General features: G+C 37.3%; 1 protein-coding gene and 1 long non-coding RNA gene across 4 annotated transcripts in view; one reads left to right on the top strand and one right to left on the bottom strand.

The window, feature by feature from the left end:
- Window positions 1–7,951: 7,951 nt before the first annotated feature.
- On the bottom strand, window positions 7,952–9,507 carry LOC124162106. The gene is made up of 2 exons (XR_006865483.1): window positions 8,903–9,507; window positions 7,952–8,689 (listed from the first exon to the last, which is right to left on the bottom strand). It is a non-coding gene; the product is annotated as an uncharacterized LOC124162106 (long non-coding RNA).
- A 381-nt stretch (window positions 9,508–9,888) lies between these two features.
- Window positions 9,889–15,038, top strand: part of LOC124162910 (E3 ubiquitin-protein ligase SH3RF3) — a 50,474-nt gene continuing 45,324 nt past the window's right edge. Inside the window, exons 1-3 of one of the 3 annotated variants that reach the window (XM_046539632.1) lie at window positions 9,889–10,019; window positions 10,154–10,329; window positions 10,419–11,058. In XM_046539632.1, coding sequence (XP_046395588.1) covers window positions 10,603–11,058 — 456 coding nt within the window. In that variant the 5' untranslated portion in view covers window positions 9,889–10,019; window positions 10,154–10,329; window positions 10,419–10,602. The remainder of the gene's footprint in view (window positions 10,020–10,153; window positions 10,330–10,418; window positions 11,059–15,038) is intronic. The other 2 variants (XM_046539630.1, XM_046539633.1) reach the window with 2 other exon arrangements.

Below are 15,038 nucleotides of genomic sequence, written 5' to 3'. Positions count from 1 at the left end.
TATTGTTTTCCTCTATTATAATGCCCAAATAATTGAATGCCTCCATCTGCTCAAGTTTTTCCCCACCTACTTTTCTCGTTGAGTCTCTCTTTCCTAGGTCGTGATGCTTTACAAAACTGCACAACCTTGGCCTTCTTGTGATTAATCCTCATACCCTTACTCTTTGCAACGCTTGTCTAATGCATTCACTACAGCCTGTAGCCCTCCTGCTAACTGGCTAATATACATATAATATACAACACATAATCACCTCCAAACTCACTGATTTAAACATCATTCTCCCACTTTTATTCCACATTACATCTCATCCCACGCCTCTCTTACCATGTCCTCAGAGTAGACGCTAAAAAGCAACAGAGATAGTAAACAGCCTTCCTTTGCTCCTCGGCAAATGCTCACCCACCCTGACTCTCCATCTGCTACTCTCACTTGCAAAGTCTGGGTCATGCATATACAGATTACGAATCAGTCGCCTATCCCTCCAATCTACGCATATTATTTTGAGAATATGTATCCATTAACTTAACTCAGTCTACTCCATCAAACACTTTTAAAAATCCACAAAGTAGACATACACATCGTGATCATATACTGGGTTCCTCTCCACCATGGACCTCATTATCGCTATTGCATCACAATCTGACTTTCCTTTTCTGAAACCGAACCGATCCTCGCCCAAATACTCGTTCGCCTGTAAACTAGAGGTTGGTTGGTTTTTTTCAATGCACTTTGTCCTATGTATCCCACATGATTTATCTTGAAGAAGTAGAATAACATTTTAGGATGATGTACTGGAATCAAGTTCACATTGCTACCATCCTTTTTTTAACATTAAGTTCTTGAATACCACCTGATAGTGTTAGTGTAAGCATCCAGTTATTTTTGAGGGCAGTTGCTAGAAATGACTAACTACAATTAAGTCCAAGAATATGGGAATGGAGACTGAGGTTAACTCCTGGAAAATCAGCACATATGTACCTTGCTTCAGTATACATACATGGAAAGTAGTAGGTACCAGGGGTGCCGACTCACAAAAAATATTGGGGGGGCCCAAACTTGGGATCTTGCACTGGGAAATTTTATAAGTAATGAGTTTTAAGTTTTTAAGCATTTTAGGAGAGTCATATGATCAACATTAGAGCCCTGATAACTCGAATCTCGATATCTGGACACTCCGAGGAAAATTGACAAGCCTGGCAAATTTTTTCATCACACCCATAACGAATTTTTGAGGGGCTTGGGCCCCCTCAGGCCCATGGAGTCGGCGCCACTGGTAGGTACCATTAATATATCAGCATCCGTAGAGGTGCCTTTCCCCCTTCCCATCATGGCACATTCCCATTCAAAAGCAATGTCTTCTCCCTCCCATCTGCAAGTATATGGCATGAATTTAAAAAATCACCCAAAATTATTTTTCTGGTGCAACCTCCTAATAACCCCAAGTGGGAAGCCCTGCACATTCCAATGGAACCATGGAGTCAATATACTACGCAGAGGAGTACATTGTAGTGAATTTTCCACTGGTTTTGTTATACAAAGGTGTTGTTCTCTTCTGAAAGCTATGAGCTGGGTCCGAGCCATTTGTGATTCTAATGGAGAACATTGCAATGAGGAGAAAAACTTAGCTAAATAGAGTTGTAACTGTTCCAAAAATGAACTTCAATTTTATTGATTTTCCTCGAAGATACTTTTATTTTCCTTGCATTCAAAATATCTTAATATTTGAAACACTGGTATCCCTAGGGATTTTTTAAAGTTCATCATTGCAACCCTTTCAATTGGCCTACAACTTTGTCAAGGTGGAAAGGCTTGTGTGTTCCTATGAGCCTTAGAGCTGCACTGGTAGAGTTAATTCTCAATTACTCCTGGCAGGGCCACTCATGTCAGATAGATAAAAGGATAGGCACCAAATGGAAGGCAGTTCATATGATGGTGTGACGTAAAAAACACTGCTAGAATGAAAGTGGGAAACCATACCAACCATCTCTTCCCTTAGTTCAATAAATTGAACTTTCAGAAACTTATTGAACGGTGAGGTCTGCAAAGAACAGGAAACAGAGTATAGATAACTTGGGACTGCGTGGGATGAGCTGGAGGATGGTGGGGACTATTGGAGTGATGGTAAATAGGGTTTTATATTGGGGTGGGTAGGAAAGTCAATAAGAGGTAGCTTTAGCATTAAAGGGAAGCAGGGAATGAAAAGGAATATATCAGGCTAGTGACAGGATTCTGGTGGTAGAGATTCAGGTATGACTACCAACCTCGTGATAGTTCAATTATTATCATCTGTTATTATTATCATGTCTTATTATTATTATAATAGAGCAACCACAAGGAGGAATAAGTGGATGAGGAGAGACTACAAGAATTTGGATTCAGAATTCATTAGGTTTTCAACTGTTCCCTTAGATAACTAAATGGAAATCAAGAAGTGTTCATGATGCACTCCTTGGCAGTGGCGCAGCGAGGGGGGGGGTCTTGGGGGATAAACCCCCCCCACAATAGCTCAGAGAAATTTTTAAGTTTAATCCATTTTACGTAATCGGATTGATATTACTAATAGAATACTGTAAGGATTAATAAAATATCCCACATAAAGCCATAAAACTCACCATTTTGAACCATGCATCTTAAAATTCCGCAATTTATTAATCTCGCAACTACCGCTTATCCTGGTGGTATTCCATACCCCCACACACCCCGGTATTAGTTGCACCTAAACCCCCCCAAGCCTTGATTCCTAGCTGCCCCCCTGCTCCTTGGAATGGTTCACCAAACATAGAAAATTCACCTATAATCCTAGATTCGACTGAAAGAGTTATTAAACCCTGCTTGGGCTTCACGTCAATCACTTATTTTCCTCTCTATGAATGAAACTCAATAAATAGATGCATAAAGGTGAGGGGATATTTTTCAAGTCTCTTTTCATAGCAAATTATTCTTGGTTTTGAGAATTTTGAATAGTGATTCAACAGAACAGAAAGATTGTGAGATTGATCTAGGACTACCTTTCTGGCTCCTACCCTTCGACCTATCTGGCATGGGTGGCCCTGCCGGGAATAATTTAGAATTAATCCCACCAGTGCAGCTCTAGGGGTCATAGGAATGCGCAAGCCTTTCCTCCACGACAAGGTTGTAGCCCAAGGTAAGTGGTACTAAAGCTCATAATTACTGAAGACATAACAAAGATGTATCGACTGCTACAATAATAATAATAATAATAATAATAGTTTATTCGCTGAAGGCAATACAATTGCATAGCTTCGTCAAGTTACATTACATAAAGGATAAAACACAAACAAATAATGGCAATAGAACACAGTGTGTATGCAAATGACAATTAAAGATACATCAGGACAATATTTAATACATTAATTTACATTTAAGTTTTTCCTTACATACAACATAACTCATTTAAGTTTTTCTTTACATACAGCATAAAATTCATCAGTAGAATATAAAGGTTTTTGTATTAAAAATTTTTTTAGCTCTGTTTTGAATTTACAAAAATTGTTGATTTTTTTAATATTTTGTGGGAGTGAATTGTGGAGTTTTGCTCCTTTGTGGTATGGACCCTCAGTATTTAGTGTGGTAGATCTAGTTTTGATGTGGATATCTAGGTTTGACCTGGTATGATGCTGGTGAATGTTGCAGTTTAACTCATATAAATTCATGTTATTTTTAACAAACAGAATGAGTTCAAAAATATACAAGGAGGGTAGGGGCATTATACTGGCCTTACTAAAATAAGGTCTACAGGACTCTCTATAAGATAGGTTGAAGAGAGTCCTTATGGCCTGCTTTTGCAATTTAAAAATTTTTGCACTGTGGCAGGAACTGCCCCATAAAATGAGGCCATATGCCAGTATGGATTGGAAGTTAGAAAAATATATCATCTTCAGAATATTAAAGCTTACGCTAAGGCGAAGATATCTAAGCTGATACAGAGATTTACTTAGCTTGGGTATTATTGAATTGATGTGTGAGGACCATTTTAAGGATGGCTCGAATACAACACCAAGGAATTTTACATTGTCTGTAAATAAGAGGTCAACATCGTTAAGTTGTACTGATGTACACTGTTCTTTGCTAAAATTTAGGCACACAGATTTTTGGACATTTATGGCCAACAGATTATCATGTAACCAATTTTGAAAAGATTTCATGGTACAATTTATTTTGTATTGTAATGACTCTGGAGTAGTCCCTTGAATTAATACACTAGTGTCGTCTGCAAATAAAACAGTTTCAGCTTCTGGGACACAACTTGGTAAGTCGTTTATATACAACAAAAAAAGTAGGGGCCCGAGTATCGAGCCCTGGGGGACGCCAGATTTCATTGCTCTTTTGGCAGACTGAAAATTTAGCTTTAGGTTTGCCGATGAATCAAAATGAGAAATTTCAACCAGCTGAAATCTTTCCTGTAGATACGAATGAAACCATTTATTAATTAAATAAGTGGACACAAACTTCCCTTATCTTCACAGTTTAGGGAATAGTAACTTAATATTCCACAGCAAAATAAATAAAGATCAAACATCCAGATTGGTCAAATCAATGAGTTTTATAAATGAGAGCCCTATGACAGCATAGCCAAAACAAAGGATAACGAATAATTAATCAAACACTAGTCACCAAAAAAATATCATATCTTTCTTCAAAATAAGACAAATAAATCAAAACACATTTGTCATATCCCATATATTGCAAGTGTTGAGCGCAGTTGAATCATTGGATAAATCCACCCAAATATTCCATTTTCTGAGACTTTTTTTTATCTTAATAAGTAGTACTTTTCGAATTTATTAATAAAATTAACTGTCCCTTTCACAGGTTTTTTATCACCCAATATTTCAAGCGAATGGGATACTCTCAATCTCATCCCAGTTCAATGAGACTATGATCACAAAAATCCTAAATACGTAATCGAGTATTTTTTCCTCACTGGCTAAGAGAAAAACATATCCTGACCTCGCTCACTTGTCAAATACACAGATAGGGATGAGTAAAGTGAGAAGGGTTTTGGGGGATGTAGTGGGTTGAAGAAAAGGGAATAAAATATCAGAATGGGTGTTGACAGCATAGTATAAGAACAAGGAAAGGCCACATGTATTCTCACGTAAGGGGTTAAATCATTTTTGTATTAAAATATTGATAGTTGCCTAAAAAGTATGAATTTCTCCAGTTCAGAAACTGTTTGACCTACCCTGAAATCATTCCACCAAAACAATGTCTTCATATTTTAGAAAATTCACCGAATGAAATTCTTTTACAGGGCAATAAGTAGAGATTTTCAATCTTATAATGTTGAAGAAAAGGCTTCTAAAGAGTGTGATCTGGAGTGTAGAATTCTGCAGTGCTGACATATGGATACATACTTAAGATGGACGATGAGAAAAGACTGGAGGTATTCAAGATTGGATATGAAGAAGAATGGAGAAGGTGAAGTGGATGGAGAGGAGGAACAAGAAGTGTCAGAAATTGTGGGTAAGGAGAGGCAGCTTTTAGATGAGATATGGAGTGACATAAGGTTTGGATTGGACGAGTGCTGAGTGGGGATGCGATGAACTAATGGGTCCATTCCCTCTCATTGAGAATGGTCACCTCACTGGAACGTCTGGCTAAAAATTTTGCGAGTGTGCCTTTTTCTGGGTAAATATTATATTCTAAAATCCATTTAGTTTTTATAATTGTGTCATCACATCGGCTTTTTCCTCAATATTAGAAAGTATTTCCTCTGCAGAAGAACAATAATCCAGAACACTTGGGTCCAGATAGGTACATTCCAGATTAATGTCATTTTTGGTCAAAAGACCATTTATCTGGATGTATGCAACAAAGAAAATATTTTTTACAGTATGTGCATTGGCAACAGCGGAATAGATGTAATGTAGAGCAAAGGGTCAAGTAATGATAAAAACCCAATAAAATTTATGATTATCCCTTTCGTGCCAGACATTAGGTGGAGCCGACAGGCATTTTCATATGCAGAAAACCTGACGTCGGGTATAGCTGTTACGGATTTTTCAACTCAGACAACCGGACATCGGCTCTGGCTGACACGATGGAAGGGAAGTGACCACCGAGATAGCAATTGTTCGATGCATTCAGGCCCAGCTTGAGACCCAGCTTAGCGAGTCCTTAGGGCCACTCCTAGGCAATAAAGCCCGACCCTCCCACTCATTTATGACCATCCTCACCGCAGGAATCCATTGCATATTAGTTATGTTTTCAATAGTTTTTTCAGTGATATGTTTTATTGCATACTATGTACTATGTTTTTATACTTTGAAATGAATTCTTCCTTTTGTTCTGTGCCCAAGCAATTTTTAAATGGTATTTTAGCGTTAAAAATAACGGACTTCTGGACTTATCTTATTACCTTATATTTACTAACTTTGTTGCTATTAACCCGTTTAAAATTCCACAATGCTTAAAAAAAAGTTAATAATTCTTTTAGAAGAGTAACTTATTTAAAATTAACTACAATGTTTGGTTGAAGAAAACACCAGTAACACAATAAGTTGACCGTGGATTCGTGCTATGATAGGGTTAGAGGGTGAAGTCCAGTGGCTATGGTAAGGGACGGGCACCTTGTTGAGCTGGGTCCCAAATCTGATAGACGAAAATACCCAGGCAACTCACCCCCAAAAAAGAGCTCCGTACGGAGAGGTTTATATTTTTATGCTACTCGTAGCATGAAAACATTTTTCTATCGCAGGTGCCGGCAGGAAAGGATTAAAGAAGATTCAAATTTTTTTCAAAAACTTCGACCATTAAACACAAAGTTCCATAAGTCGTGAAAGTAATCTTTATGAGATCACCTGTAAATGGAAGAAAAATGGTACAACATTTATACAATCCTAAAAAAATCAATATTTCTCCCATTCACATTTTTCAACCAAAATTCACAAAGAAAATACCAATTGCCTTGACCGGGATTCGAAACCTGATTTCTGGTTAAGTGCTTTAGCCAGTTAAGCTACCGAGACATCATTCTCACAATTTGTGCATTGCCGGTAACTCCATCAAGTTATCACCATGGCTAGTCCCGGAATACTTAAATTAGACAAGAGCAAACATATCTGTGTTCAAAGTTTGGGCTTTGCTGTCCAGCTGTGAGCATGAATTGGACTGCTTGTTGCATTGCATGCTCAGCAGTTCATACTATCTTGTCCAGTATAGTCCTCAAATTTCCACAGAGAAGAATGTGTCAGTAGCTTTACTGACTAACGCATTCAACCAGAAATCAATAGATCCGTGTTCGAATCCCAGACAAGGCAAATGATTTTTATCTGTGGATTTTTCATGCAATATGTGCATAGCGGGCGACTCCGTAAAGTTATCACCGTAGCTAGTTTCGGTGTACTTAATCTTAAATTTGATATTAGTAGCCGCAGCTAATCAAATAAGTCCAGAAAATGTGAGTACACATATTTGAAATACTACTTGGCAATAACATCATGAACAATCTTTGACTTGTCATAGAAATGACTCACCAGCCTCTGGGTAAAGTCCTTGCCTACTAAACCCATGGCTAAACCGAATGTTGCACATTCGAGTCCTGCCTGGGTAGGTTGCAACCAAGGCCCGTATATAAGGGCCATGGTTGCAACTATGGTTCATTCATATACTTGTTAAATCGATGAAATTGCTCATTCATATACTTGTTAAATGTTATGAAAACCCCAATGTGAAGTCAAAAAAGTACTGTTTTCGGTGGTATGACAAGAAGAAAAATAAAAAAATCAGGCCTTTCAAACTGTAAGCTTTGTAGTAGGGGTTGCCCACCTAAAGACCAACTGCAGAATGAATCAAAGGGTGGCTCTTGTACCTGGTAATCAAAGGCCATACATCTGAATTCCAGTTCATCATTATATCTGAATTTTAGCTGATGATCATGGACTTATCTCCAAACTACACTTCATATGTTTTCATTGTACCATAAGCATATGTTTAAGTTTTTATTTTTCCTTCAACATAATGTCATCTGATACATCTAGTATACATTCTCTTGTGAATTTTTGTTGAGTCGGCAGTGGCCTTTTTCCAACCAGATTTGAAGGTGATAACTTAAAACCAGAATTGAAAATAATTTAGGGCAACATTCAATCCCTTGGTTCACTACTCTATCAAGTGACAATTGTAACAGATGACAGCAACCATTTTGAGTTTCCGCACAAAACATTACTTAGCTCTTTAGAGATTTCTGTGTGTGTTAAGCAAGAGAAAAAAGAGCTTTACTTCAAAAACATGCCCTACGAGACAAAAAATGAAGTAATATAATACAAGGTTCACCTGAAAGGACAGGTTATTCAAATAAGGATATATATTTAGATAGGACAACATATAACACAAAACTTTCCATCATTTTGATGGATTTTGAACCGTCAGGGTACATCTGTCTAGAGACAAGAATGGATGAAATAAGGGGCATCGGGATGAAACTCAGAAGAAAATTCTTCCCAGATTTTCCATCCTGGTATACATAGATAGCTACGCATGAATAACTACCCCAAGAGGAATAACTTTGCCATTGGAAAAAAACGAATTCCAATATTCATATAAGCTTTAAAGGAGCCTGCCTTTAGTGGGAACTTCCATCCTGCTTTCTTCAATTGCTAATACAATGTGATACACTGGAAATAAAGTTCTCATCTTTTACAGTCAGCTGCCGCTGGATGTTCGACTGTAGGGGAGAGAAATAGCAACCATAGCATAAGTAATGTATACTAATCTTCTTAACAACTATATCATTGACATTTGAAGTACGACCATAAAATAGGTTAACGTTAATTAAATGTATGGGTGATCCATTCAACACCGACATCAAGGAACGGTATTTATGCATGATAATTTTAAGTATATCATCACATATTTTCCGTCTAAAACACTGCCTTACATTTTTGTCCATATTCTACAGCTACAACATTCACAACTTCCTAAGCTTTGAGCAATCAGCAACTGCACCTCAATATAAATTCCCAGTAGGTTCGGTTAACAGAAATAGTAATCATAATATAAGTGAAATATTCAAGGAATGTATGCCCAGCGACATAGTACGTAAATCAGGAACTTCCGAGCTTCATCCTGATGGCCCTTATTGCTTGTCTCAAGAGAGACGTATCCATGCTGACGGATGGCTACACCATTCCCTAAATTTCTTCGCTTGGCATCGAAAACAGTGAACACTAATAAAAAATACTCCTTGGGGTTAACTGAACTGTTGATCTTAATCCTTCTCTTAATACTACCGCAAGGCACGACATATGAAGCTTCTTGCTCCACTGGCACATCAGCCGGCAACACAGCCTACATCGTATTTATCAGTAATAACAAAAATTATCTACAGCTCAGAATGACAAACATAAACTGTAATGTCGAAAGATGAAATACTAGAGATTAAGTTAACACTGCTCCATCAAGAGATGCAACCAACGCCAACATTCACTTTCATTACACACTTCCTTTATCTTTGCTTCCTTTCTTTCCACTCTTTCTGATTCCTACCGAGTTCCAAACATGGCGAGACAAGTGGATGCGCGTAGGATCACACGAGAAAATTAAAACTTAAATAACTAAAGAATTATCGTAAATTTCTTTCAATAAAAATTAAAATAAAAATATTTGGATAGAGTATCGGATTTTAATATGAACAATTTCAATTCTATTTCTATACGGCATTTCTTTCGATTTCTGCTGTTTTCATGGAATATGTTCATTTGAGGAAAAAGGGAAAAATATTTTTCAGAAATAATAATGCTTAAAAAAGTAAATTTTATCACGTGTTAATTCACCTGATATATTCATTTAATGGAAACTAACGATTCCAAGTCTAACAAAAAAATTATATTTTTAGGGATTACTTATCCGGTCCTCTGGCTGGGTGTGAATACCTCAGCGGAAGAATACAGAGGAAGGGAAACGAGCAATTGATTGGGCCTGTAATATTTGTGGACTGAACTGAAGAAAGTGGTGTCAGAGTATAATTTATTTCGTAATGGCTCTATTGTTGATATGTAAGTACATATTTTCGTTGCTCCCTGTAGCATGTTCTAAAATTGGCTAAAAATAAGTTTATTTCGCCGTTTTGATTGTGCTTTCATCATACGCTGGATGTGATTCCATCTGAATTATCTTGCCTGTGACTCAGTAATAGGAAGCAATTATTGGCTCCTTTCGGAGTGGATTAAAATTAATTGTGTTCATTGGATGAAGTGAAGGGACCTATAGTTTGTGCTATTGCGGAATGGCTAAAAGTATCCAGTGTTTGAAGGGTGAAATGTAATTGTTTCGCTTTGTAGTAGGAGTTAATAGCGTATCGCTCGGGTAAATGAACCATGAATGTTTTAGTCTTATTTTTTGCAATCCTTAATATAATTGGTGATGAATTAATTATACCATACCTTCTTTTTCAGATATTTCCTGATTGAACATGGAATTGTTCATTCTATCTGTAGACATAACCTGATTTAATGTTGCTTTCGGCTTTCGTCGGTGATCGTACATGTTTGCATAAAATGCTATTTATGTTTAGGCGTCTGTAACAGGTTGTTCGTAAAGAGTAATTTTGTTAATAATTTAATAATTTTTATTTTCACAATGGATGAGTGGATGTTAAATGATCTTTTGGAATGCTCTGTGTGTCTGGAGCGTCTGGACACGTCCAGCAAGGTGCTCCCTTGCCAGCATACGTTTTGCCGAAAGTGCCTCGAAGAGATTGTTAGCACTCACAAAGAGTTAAGGTGCCCCGAGTGCCGCATTTTAGTTGAATTAAGAATTGACGACCTGCCTCCTAACGTGCTCCTCATGAGGATATTGGAGGGAATGAGAAATGCACCAAAGAAGAGAGGAGTATCGAATTCTGCCTCAACTTCTTCAAGACCTCACCCAGCAATGCTCCTACAACAGCAGCAGCAAGGTTTCCTTTCCAGCCCACACAACCCCCAACCACAGCAGCAGTCACCGGGCCACCAACACCACCACCGCACATATCTGGCCCCACATCCGGCCGCCCGAGAACACCATAGCATCCGGTCCCACCACTCCCCCAAACAGGTAAAGTCATGCGGGACTCCCGGGGCACGTACCTCATCGGTTATGAGTCAGTTTTCCTGTCATACAAATGCTGTGATAGAAAACCACACTACGAATCCATTCCATCCATTGTCGTTAATGATGCATATTACCCATGGTGAAGTGTTGTTATAATATTATTTTGAAATATTTATCTAAATTGAAGTATTTATAGGGGTGAATTGATTTAGTAGCTTAGACGAACATATGTTCAATAGGTAAATATTAGTCATTCTTTTTGGTTGGAAGTTTCTGTTTTAGTTTACCATCTTGTACTGAATTCATTAAATATTTTAAAGTAGTGTTACTGTCACTCTTCACTGTTTTGACCCGGTCATGGGATTGTGTGAAGCAGGTATGGTTCCAGTTGTTACTATATCGCTTGCGTCGATTTTGTCTGTATCTAATGTAATTGTTATCTCGTGGAACCGTTTTATCAGCCAGACACTATCTTATCAGTTAAAAGTTCGTAGAAAGCTTGTGATAGCATGCTTGCTTAATGGAAATAAACTCTTAGTATGTTGAGAGTAATATGATGTATTTGGGATTAGAATGCTGGGCTGAAGTGCTCCAGATTGGGGCATACTAGATTTTTTATACTACACCCTTTCCTAAATTGATTGTATATCAATCTTGTCATGCCCCTATATGAAATTATGATTGTTTTCATTTAAGCGTGAGACCCACTTTAAAGATGTCTTAGGTGTTCGCTAGGTCATGAATTCAGTTAATGGTTATTTTATGTAAATTATATCAAGTTAAACCACCTCATTCAATTGATTTATGTCAATTTTGTATTAAATATCTTACTAATAACATTTTGTACAGTAACCATTGAAGTGGTTTCATGCGTAATTGAAGACATTTTTGATTGGGCCTTTGTACAGCACTTCTTGGTTAACCTGGAAAAGCTATGCTCTAAGACTCAATTGTCATCAAGTCTTCCATCTATTGGATAAACGAAATTAATTGCTTTCATCTTCACTTCAGTAAAGTGCCTATGTGGGCATAGTGCCTACATAGGCATAACTATATAGTTTTTTCAGTCCAGTTTATTATTTGTGGTGTCTTGACTGCTTTGTTCTACCTGCAGAGAAAGATATGTGACTTTAGTAGCATTGTGTATAGTGTAATATTATGTAGAAACTTGGTAATAATATTCAATTATGACCACAATGACGAAAACATTGAATCTTACTTTCAACTGAGAACAAATAGGTCTATTGAAACATGTCTTTAAATAAGAAAAACTAATGGCGTAATAAATTGTATTTAGTGACCCTGCTGAAAATCTTCATGTTTTACAGACAAGATAATGATGCCACCACTCCACAAATGCTCAAAAATACCCCATCGAAACAAATCCGCTCATCTAGGAGCCCAACATTATTAATGCGCTCAGCTGGCAGTAGCCAAAGTACAAACCCTCATCTCTGAAGGTTGGAGAATTTGAGGTGAGGGTTTATGCTTCAGCTACTACCAGCTGAGCACATTCGTATTGTTGGGCTACTAGGTGCGATGGATTTGATTCGGTGGGCGATTGTTGAGTGTTTTTCCAGTGGAGGTATTGATAAATATTCTGGTTCACCATTTGATTGGATATTGGTTCATCCAGTTTCTTATATCACTTACTTCATACTAGTTCTTTTGTTTCCATCTTCCTTTGTGTTAAATCACTGTAATGTTAAGTATACCCTTGACAGTGAAGCCTGACTTAATGGAGGGTGTACACCTACGCATCAACTTCTAAGTCCATTTCTAAACCCATTGGTGTATGATATATAATGAGATATTTTGTAACTCTAACCAAGTAGAAACAGACCATGAAATGCCAAAAATTATTTTAATTTTTAAATCCATTCAAAAATGACAAAAATATTGAGTGCAGGGTAAAGTTCTGGTGTATAATTATTCCACGAGCAGGAGAGATTATACATCTACATCTACATCTACAAATTACCCTGCGAGCCACCTCTAGGGTGTTTGGCAGGGGGTGATCAATCACCAGCATGCAGCATGCATTTGGAATCCCACATGCACACCACACCGTCCAAGAAACGTCCCGTATAATAACAAACTATACTACTATATGCTGTTAGAAATAGAATATAGAATAGAAATTCAGAAACATGCAGTAAGTTTTACATACAATTATAAAAGTGTTGGATACATCTTTTTACCTTAAGTGGTACTACTACTTGTACAAGTTATTGTATTGCTTGATAATCACTTCAGCAGTTTCATTCTTCAACTGTTAACAAAATGTTTTACATTATTCAGTGTTGTGTTGATCTTGGAGAGCAGGGATGTTCGGAAAGCTTAAAAATGGCATTTAAAAATGTGAAGAAGTATGGAATTTTTCATTTTCATCGTTTCAAGCATGCCTGTGGAGTTCATGATACCCCATGTTGTTATTCAACCTGCCAAAATTTCCTAATTGTTATGTAAAAATTCAATCCAAGTGAATATTAATATTGAAAAAGTAGTGTCCTCCGCTTGCAACTATTACCCTTATTGGAGCAAATGTTGAGATCGATCAAGCGACTCAGTTTGTTTAATCCATCAATGCTGGAAGTAACTATACCGTTTCACAACTTGTCAAGACTGGGGAACTAAGGAAGAACATTCTCAAAGTGTTCCTCTCCAATTTTGTCCAATTGTGGTGGGATGGTACAGGAAAACAGTCTACTTTTATCAAAAGGACAATTTTTGTTGGATTTTCACCAAATTTAGGATTTTTCACTTTCTAAGCAATCCTACGTATGGACAGAAGCACTGCAACAACCAATAAATTAATTTTATGTGTGGTACTTATCTTAATGAGGGAATGGTACCTCATTTTCATCGGTATCCATATGCCTACCAGATTCGAAAACAGTCTTCTAGCCACCATACTCACCAAATACCATATTTTTCTACCCTTCATTGTCCATCGTGCACTTGCCACGGCTAAAGAAGTTTTACAACAGCTAACATCGTGGACTAAGAATGAGAGGGAATAATAGCCAGGTACCTTGTCTGAAGTTCTTATGGTCAGTAGCTCATGAAGAGACTAAAGAGAGAAAGGTACTCAGCCACAGGTGAAAATATCGCCAGGGTCAGCATGGGAATTAGATGGTGAATGGGATCGGTGGGGTTCCACCCTCTCTCTTTGGAAGCTGTCATCGGACATCTTTTGCCCTGGCAATTGTAGTCACTTCCATGCACTATTGTTTACTCAAATCCTCTAATCTCCTTATAATAGTCTTGTTTTCTAGTTTTTCCAGCAAATATTAAACCTGCTTCTCAAAATGTACAATCACATTTCCGGGCAAAATTTTAAAGTGCCTACTATAGAAAGTAAAATGCCGTAGGTCTATTCTGATTTCCAGTGTACTGCTTCTAGCTTTTTCTACATCATTGAGTCTCCGTTTTTCCCAGCAGCTTTCATGATGTGGAAGACACCTTCATTTTTACCTTCATCAATTTATCATTACTTTATTGCAAAAGACATCATGGTCCCTACTATTTCTATGTCAGGATGTTTAAATTCCACCATTGTGTGAATGATATTTTTGCTATTATCGCTGGCCAATGGCTGTTTTAAATGGAGTCTCCAGGTATTGAAGCATCATTTTTTTGGTTGAAAAGATCAAGATTTTTATAGCTGTCAAGTAATACTTCGAATATATGAGTAGGGAAGGGCCATGATCTAAGTCTTATTGGTTCTCACTTTCATTATTATCATGCTATTAGTGAATGTTATGGAAATAATTCCATCTATTTTAAGGGAAACGCTCTTTAATTGGTAGTGTGTTAGTGTGACATTATTTTTAACCCAATAGGATGACTTCACCTTTCACTATGATGCCACCCTCTGATCCCTTGAGAAAAAGCTTGGTTGATGCCTGTGATGTCAAAAAATGATGAATAAATACGGGTTAAAATGCCCCTGTAAAGTGAGAAATTGTTGATAAATCCAG

The sequence above is a fragment of the Ischnura elegans genome, chromosome 7 (genome assembly GCF_921293095.1).
Source record: "Ischnura elegans chromosome 7, ioIscEleg1.1, whole genome shotgun sequence".
Taxonomy (NCBI): Eukaryota; Metazoa; Arthropoda; class Insecta; order Odonata; family Coenagrionidae; genus Ischnura; species Ischnura elegans.
The sequence above is the reverse complement of the archived record's forward strand: the minus strand, read 5'-3'. Positions and strand labels throughout refer to the sequence as shown.